Source organism: Sparus aurata, chromosome 22 (assembly GCF_900880675.1).
Source record: "Sparus aurata chromosome 22, fSpaAur1.1, whole genome shotgun sequence".
Lineage (NCBI taxonomy): Eukaryota > Metazoa > Chordata > Actinopteri > Spariformes > Sparidae > Sparus > Sparus aurata.
The window spans coordinates 11,173,089-11,181,666 of record NC_044208.1 but is presented as its reverse complement, the minus strand read 5'-3'; the positions used below and the strand labels follow the sequence as shown (position 1 = coordinate 11,181,666).

Here is an 8,578-nt window from a genome sequence, read left to right as displayed (position 1 = left end):
TTTTGGCTCAGTTCCATTTCATTTTTGTATGAGATGGGGTGAAAAGTCCAGGAGAGGCTGCAGGATAAACAACATCAAGGCAGGAAATGCTCCTGTAGGCAGTTAACAGGCCTCGTTCCCTCGCTTTGATTAATTCAACAGGACAAGGTACAAACTGTTTGCACACAATTTTGGCAACCAAATTAACACAGGCCCCCTCAGTTTATTAAATACCGCTACAGGCGTGTTTTAACCTCTAACCCCACTGACACGTTGCTGGCTTAGTCATGACAAACTTCTGCTCTGGGGCCAAAACATTTTCACACCTAGAACTTCATTAAAATTCTAGAGGAGAAAACAAAGTTAACAAAAATGCTAAATGTGTCAGGCTTACTATTTCCATTTGATGAAATGTTGCATGTGATGATGCTGTCCTTTAGTTTGGCGTATTTGAACAATCTTACAACTACTTAAAGCGAAACTCTCGGCAAAATGCAACCTAGGCTTATTTTGTGAATGTACCGGAGTCAAACCTTCATCTAAAAGTATAATTATGACGAAAGAGGCACTTTTAAGATTTACCGTAACTGTCATCTATGTTACGTCGCATTCGGAGGTCGATATTTCTCCACTGTTAGGACGGCAGCAAATAGTACAAGCTACTGCCAACGTGAGTTGTCCAAAAACCTTCTTTTTAGTAAACTCTGTGTACACAAACAATGTTCTCAATTCTCGAGTTCATGTGTAGAGACCCTGGCTCCCATTGAAAACTAGTTTGACCCGAAAATGAAAATACTTCAAATATTAAATGTGCCTCTTTCATCAATTATGCTTTTATTAAGGTTTGACTCATATACATTCACAAAAAAAGCCTTGGTTACATTTTGGCGAGGGTTTCACTTTAGAGGAATTAAAAAGGGAAAATTTGATCTTATTTGCAGAATGTCTATTTGAACTACATCTGAAAAGATGGGGAACTATGTTGATAATGATCAAACTTACCATCGCCAAACTAATAAACAAATAAAAGACGAGCTCACAGATCCGGCTGGTTTCCAGGCTAGTCGTAGCATATTGCTATTAATAAAACGGCAAAGATGATAAGAATTAAATGGCTTTACTACTGACAATATGCAGGCTGGAGGGACATAACTGACAAGAAATCCATGCAGTAGAGTCAGTATATTGTTTCTGTGAATTTAAAGGAATAGTTTAACATTTTTGAAAATGCATGCACTTGCTTTCTTGACAAGAGGCAGATTAGAAGATCGATATTACTTTCATGTCTAGAGCCAAAATATGAAGCTAGATGCAAAAGCTGGTTAGCTTAGCTTAGCACATAGCATTGACATTGGGAAACAGCACCTCAAAACATCAGAGATTAACATGTTGTATCTTGTGTGTTTAATCCAAACAGAAAAACAAAGCTGTTTCACCCAGTCTTTATACTAATAACTGTAGCTAAGGGCATGGTTTAAACTACTTTAGGTGGCCAAATATAGCATAGAATGATTTCCCTGCCTTTTATTCTACTACTTGAGGTAGAAAGACGTGTAGAGCTAGTAAACTGTGACTGATGGGCCTAAATCAACCATAAACTTCAGAGTTCCAATAATCATAATAGAGCCATCGCTAACTGCCAAAAGATTTACATAGATGAATTAGTCACTATAGATTGCAAAACAAAGCACTTCCCCTGCAGGGTGGCCTCTCCCATTCTGTGCAGATTCGTCACAAACTGAAGAATGAAATGGAACCAAAGCCGGATCCTTCCCAGCTTAACCTCAGAGTGTAAACGTCTTTGGCAACAGCACCAAATAATCGTGAGAAGGAAAAAGAGAAAACAGAGAAATAAGTGCTTGTTGGAGCAACAACTGAGATACAACCGGCACTGAAATTTTAGCTTTTAAATATTTCATGAGCGAAGCATCCCGCGGTGCTGCTACAACTCCTACAAAACGCTCTCTTCATCTAGTTTTTGCCATGAAAGCTGTAAACACACCTGAGAGAGAAGCAACAACGGGCACCACTGAATCATATTCTCTCTTGTTATTTTGCCTCCTGAAATCACTTTAAAAATAGTGTTGTTGTTTTCTGATGGTTAATCTTAAATAAAATCCCTAAAAAGCACAGCGAGGGAATCTGCACCGTTGAATCTGTCAGAGTGAGAAGGTCGATTAGTTTAGTTTTAGGCCTCGAGGAGAAGTTTCAGGCTTTAGGTACAAGCTGGAATATAACATAAGTGTTGAGTTCACAGGGAAAGAACTCCGATATGAACAAAGTATGGCAATCCACAGTAACTCCAGTCCTCCTCTCTGCAAGCTCCGATCAACTTTGTTACAGCCAATAATAACTGTGATTTATTTCCTTGTCCCAAATTACGGAGCAGGGTTTCACATTGAAGCGTATCCGAGACGCAGGGCACCTTGAGAAGGACGAGGGAGGGAAACGGAGGCTGCATCTGACATCGTTGGTTTGTATCCAGGGCAAGCTCGGAGGGAGGAAGGATATCCTACTGTTTGGTATTCTTTGGCAGCTCCAGGCCCGTCAGTAAGGTCACCTGGAAGGGACAAACAGAGCAAACACGAAGTGAGATCATCACTTAAAGAGACAGAGGACAGTCTGCGAGGAGATCCTTCAGGTATTTGACGTGTAGTTTAATTTAGGGAGGACAGCACAAGAGCAAAATGTACTGTCTGATGCCACATATTCTGTATTGCCTTTCTTTTTTAATCTTAATTCATCTCTAGGTCCTTTCATTCAAACAATCATTTAATTAACTAAATGATTATTTGAAGAATAAAGTTAAAACTGGCCCTTACATGTTTTCAGAACCCACTGTAATGTTTTCAAACTGCTTGTGTGGTTTGGCTTAAAATTGGAGAGTATTCATTTTACAATAAATAATTTTTTTGATCAATGTGTTGATGAATTATATCAAGAAACAAGAGAATACAAGGCTGCAGTGTTTACATCATATGCACTCGGGCTGCAGCGCTCTCTGACACCTCGTGTCTCTGATCTCCCAGCTGAATTCATCTCTCGGTTTGCTCATTCATGCGATAACTGTCTGAGGGCGTACATACACAGTACATACAGGCACATTGAAGAATATACGATAATTACCATCCCGACACACACACACACACACACACACACACACACACAAACTGACCTGTACGTTTCTGTTGAGGCTGACAGCGGGAACAAAGACCCCGTCCAGGCTCTCGAAGGCAGTCGGTCCGTGCTGCTCCTTGTTGATGAAGAAGGTCAGTGTGTGTTTGGTCAGATCCAGCAGGATGCCCACAGTCGAGCCCTTAGTGATGCCGCCCTCCGCCCTGAACACACACAGAAACAAAAACATAAGGCAAGGCGAGTTTATTTGTGTGGCATAATCCAGACGCAAGGCAACTAAAAGTGCTTTCCAGGGGTGTAAAATTACATTAAAAACAAGTAGGTAGACATCAAGGAAGTAGGAAGTCCAAGATATTGATAACATTGCTTCAGTGAAAGGCTGTGGTAAATAAAAAAGGTCTTCAGTCTTGATTTAAAAGGTGGTGGTGAGAGGTGAGAGTTGGAGCAGACCTGCTGTTTTCTGGGAGTTTGTTCCAGATATGTGGCGCATAAATACTGAACGCTGCTTCTCCAGGTTCATAGATTCATAACATGGCAGCAGATCAGAAAAGTATTTTGGCCCTGAACCGTTCACTGCTTCATAAACCAAAAGCAATGTTTTGAAATCTATTCTTTGACGGACAGGAAGCCAGCGTAAAGATCTTAAAACTGGAGTCGTGTGATCTACGTACATCCATCAGCAAAACAGGTTAATATGTGGTTTCTAAAAAGAGGCTCAGTTTTAATTAATGTCTGGGATAAATGATGGAGAGGGTGGACAAGGTGTATAAATATGACAAATTTCCCCATCCATCATAATGACAATATAATAGAACACGTGTCAAAAACTGAATAAGGGAGTCTGACACAAATATTCAAGAAATCCTTTGCCTTCATTCTGTCTTTCATTCTTTCCCGAGAGCTTATTAAAAAGAAGTTAAAACTGGGACTCACAATTGAACCAGATTCCATTCAAGATTGTTTAAATATTCTTGTTTTATTTTACATCTGCTAATAAAGTATTAACAATTTAAATCCATAATTCACTGACCCATAGTCAGTAAACCCCTGATAAACTATATTAAAAAAGTTCAAATGCAAGATTCAGCAACTCCATGAATTGGTTCTCGCTTAAAATGTCTTTGGAAACACATTTAAAACCGTAAGAATCCAAGATGGCCGTGCAGATGGCAGCCTCTCATTTCAGTAAAAGAGAATGTGTCCAAATATGTTGGCGAGTGGCATTCATCCAATCAGATGCAGCCAGTGTGTGTGTGTGTGCGTGGTTGTCAGAGGGTGTAGCTGGTGGTCAAGAGTGCAAGGCTGGGAAGCGTCAGGAGCCCTTGCACACAAAAAAATGCCACTGTGGACTCGTACCGTTAGTCTGGTCCGCCTGACTGATTGACTCACTCATTGTATCTGACGGAGGTTATGGCCCCGACCACGACTCTGAAACATTGGCCGCCTGACTGTGCTGTGTGTTGATGAATCCATGGCTCTGCCCATGGTGCTGAGGTAGCAGACAGATTCGTGATTGCACCTTTTTCTCTCAGTCTCACATTGGATCCATCATATTCTCTTAACCATTTAATATAAATGCTTTATCCTATAAAACAGCGTATTGTAGCCTGTACTTTTCATGATCACAGTGACAAGTGGAAAATGTCATGTTGCATCAGTAATGTTTTTGTTTTACCCTCCTTTCAGTTCTGTTTGCCATTTTATTTTGGAATCTAACCCTCCTCTTGTTTCAGATCCACTTCCTGCCCCTGTGTGTCTGTTGTCTGCCCCTCCCTGATGGCTTTCACCTGTGTCCAGTTATCCCCACCTCTCCCGTGTATTCAGTCTGCGTGTTCCCCGTCTTTTCTGCCAGTTCTTCTTCCCCCTTCGTTGCAAGCGTTCCAGAATTCTCTCTGGCGTTTGATTTCCGAGTGCTTTTTGAGCCTGTTTTCCAGCCTGTCTTGCCTCTGCTTTAGCCCCTTTCTGTGGTTGTTTGTTACACTGACTGATTTCCTGTGAAAAGAGCTCTCTTCAGAAAAGACTGCCTTTTTGGAAATTGGGTCTTCGCCTGGTGTGTCAGATCCTTGGCAAAAAAGTGTAGTGACAGAAGAGCGATAGGATAATATAGGCACACTTTCGCCTGTAGTATTCCTATAATATTGCTGTGATTAAGTAAAGTCTGTGCTGAAACTTTACCCTCCGACCAAGCCACCTCTGTTGACTATCTGCTAACTATAACTTTGGGGTGAACCCTTACTATTGAGCTTTCCCCCCTGTTGAAAATCAACAAATCACAGACTGTTGCTACTGAAACTGTCATTTTACTTGGAAGCTAAGGATCGAAACCTCCCCTATAAATGCGTTTCTCTACGCTGCCTGCTCGAACACGTGACGCCTGCCTCAGGACCAGGCTCAGCGAGAGATGAAGAATCAATATTTGGTAAATAACAACATATGAGACGAGGTGAGATCTGAGACGATCAACAACTTGAGAGCGAACGGCAGAATAAATCCTCAGGCTGGACGGACTGAGGTGGAGGAAGAGAATTAAAGTCTAAAGATATTTTTTTTCTTGTTAATAAATGTTTAATGAGGGGTTGATAGTTTCATTGTGACACAGAGAGACGCTGCAGAGATGTTTTGATGTCTGCAGTCTTCTTCTTGTGCTGTTCCCTGGTGTGTTTGTTAGTTGGTGTTGTGTGAACCCCCGGGGCCCCTCTGTCATCCTGTGTATGTATCATTATCCAGCGTGTGTGTGTGTGTGTGTTTACTTCTGCTACATGCGACTGAATGCAGTACACAGCAGAAAACATCACCTCACAAAGTCTCTGTCTCCTGCTGTTATCATCGACATATCGTTTCTGTTTTTTAAATCAGTTCAAATTGATACATTGATGTTTGTAAACATCAGTACATACAGCTTTTGAGTTGCCAGGTTGGAAAGGAAAAAAAAACCCTCGGTAAATGATTTACTGACATTTATAACTGACATTTTTATAACAAAGTGAGTAAAATATTAATAATAGATTGTGGCTTTTTGATAAGTCAGTTACAAATGTGAGTGAGTTATTGATAAAGAGGTATTCCACTAAAATACTCAAGTCTCCATCTAAAAATATTAACTTTGAATAAATTGATTTGTCAACTCTGCATACTTAGTATTTATACATCTATAGACCATTAACAAAGGTGACCTTAGAAACTGCAGTTGATAAAACACTCCTGACTCAAGGTCCACTCAGTAGCTGTGAGTCCTTAAAGTGCTGTAAACATCTTTCTTTAACAAACGCACAAACTCCATCTCCTGAGGACGACTGACGTAAAGGAAATATGTCCGTATTTATTTCCTGCATCTGTGCTAACTTAACAAGGGACTGATATCAAATGTCTTCCACCAATAAATCTCATATCACCTACTCTTTAAATACATAACATATATTTGTTAGCCATTTGTCTGCACCTACCTGTTGGTGTGGGAGTTGTTGTGCATGAACCAGGAGCGGTTGTTGTCCACATACATGGCCCATGCCTTGTCATCTTTCCCCAACATCATGTCCTTCATGGTGTTGATCCTCGCCACGCCAAATGCAGGGTCAGGATGGTTGTCATAGCGATCAATGGCGACCTCCCAATAGTGGGTGCCCTAAGATTAAAAGAGGAAGTAGAATTACATTTCAAGTGCCAAAAAATGGAAGGTTGATTTGGCAGCCTACAAATACCTTTGAGAAAGCAGCAGTTCCCAGCACCACACGGTCATCGTAGCTGTTGCAGCTGACGGTCTGGTTCTCATTGGTGAGAACGATGTCGCGATGAGCTGTGCTGGGGTCAAAGGTGAACCAGGCCACTACAGGAAGAAAACGGCAGACATTGGTGACGCTATATCTATCTGCAGATTGTTTTATTTCTCAATGTAAAGTGACCTCACAGAAATGTGCAAGTCCCATTTATGTTTTGTTAGTCAAAGAACAGCCAAATGTATGTATAGAAATCCGTGTCTGGCTATGTTTATGTAAATGATGTCGTGCAGGCCGCGTGAGGGAGTTTAGCTGCAGGGTAAAAACACACACAGTACACACACACACACACACGCACGAACGCTGTAGGCTGAAACATCAAGGACGCAGAGCAGAAATGCTTCATTTGCTCACTACAAATACTGCTGCATCATTAAATACAAGGTGACACATACAATATTCACACACATGAAAAAATATACACAAATTGAATTTTGGTGCATCAAAGTCAAACTCAGTCTTTGTCGCCTCTCTATTACTTGTCATGCCAACAAGTGTCACATTCCATAATTTCCTTTCTCCGTGTAGCTAAAAGGAAGCTACATTCCTGGAGGGAAAAGAGGAGGAGGAGGCAATGAAGGGTGAGTGAAAGAAAAAGAGGTCGAGTAGGCAGAAAGAATTACAGACGAACAAAGACAGAAGAAAGAAACAAGCAGGAGGGATGAACGGTTATCAGTCAGAAAACAGACTAACGCCCATTGTTGGGGTGTGTGTGTGTGTGTGTGTGTGTGTGTGTGTGTGTGTGTGTGTGTGTGTGTGTGTGTGTGTGTGTATGGAGTGAAATGATTTAGGAAAACTCTGCACCCTCATCTCACTGTAGCGGTTATGAAAGGTTTTGTAATTATCCTTTTTATCCCTCCTTTTTTCTTCTCTTTATCTGACTCATTTCTCTTTTCTTTTTTCTTCTTTTACATTATTCTCTCTTTCTTATACTTTCCTTTTCCTTTGGTTTCTTCCTCGTTTACAGCCCTCCATCGCTTCTCTTCTTACCTTTTCTGCTTCTCATTATTTCCCCTTATTTCCTTACTTTCTTGTCCTCTCTTTACCTTTTATTTATTTCATCTATTCTGTCCTTGTTTTCTAATTATACTCCCTCCTATTTCCTCTCCCTTGTTTTCCTTCCTTCCTTTTCTGTTCCATACCCCTCCTTCCCCTTTCATTTCCTTTTACCTTTCTCTCCTCTGCTTCCCTTTTCTCTCCTTTCCTTCCTTTGTCTGCCACTCTCTCTTCCTATCCCCTCCTGTTCTTTCCGATCTTTTCATCCATTGCCCTTATCTCTCCTCAACGTCTATGACCCAGAGTGAAACACATTTTATTGCTTCTTAATCATCTTCCTTTACCTTCAGATTAATCTTCTGAGAAAATCTAATGAATTTTCATGAATTAATGAACGTCATTAAGCATGTTTTTATCAACAGGATCATCGCACACAAAAGTGAAGAAACAAAAATCTCGCAAAAAGCAAGAACAACCTACCACGCAACCTACCATCAGAGGTTTTGAGCACCACAGTCTTACTGTATGGCCCCACTCCGATGCCATTGTAGGCCTTCACTCTGGCGTTGTAGGAGCTGTTGAAATGGAGTCCATCCACCGTACACACTGTCTCCTTCCCGACATACACCTCCTGAGGGCACACACAGATGTTAATCCAACCATTACAGATGCATATTAAGTGCATACACATGCAT

The 8,578-nt window shown here is 41.0% G+C and overlaps 1 protein-coding gene across 4 annotated transcripts in view; it reads right to left on the bottom strand.

The window, feature by feature from the left end:
* The window catches only part of trim67 (tripartite motif containing 67), a 54,367-nt gene that overhangs the window by 2,170 nt on the left and 43,619 nt on the right, over positions 1–8,578 (bottom strand). For 2 of the 4 annotated variants that reach the window (XM_030405747.1, XM_030405749.1), the window contains 5 exons: positions 8,364–8,514; positions 6,813–6,937; positions 6,558–6,736; positions 3,155–3,317; positions 1–2,539 (listed from right to left, as the gene is read on the bottom strand). The exon at positions 1–2,539 is cut by the window's left edge and continues 2,170 nt beyond it. In XM_030405747.1, the coding sequence (XP_030261607.1) occupies positions 2,492–2,539; positions 3,155–3,317; positions 6,558–6,736; positions 6,813–6,937; positions 8,364–8,514 (666 nt within the window). In that variant the 3' untranslated portion in view covers positions 1–2,491. The remainder of the gene's footprint in view (positions 2,540–3,154; positions 3,318–6,557; positions 6,737–6,812; positions 6,938–8,363; positions 8,515–8,578) is intronic. The other 2 variants (XM_030405748.1, XM_030405750.1) reach the window with 1 other exon arrangement.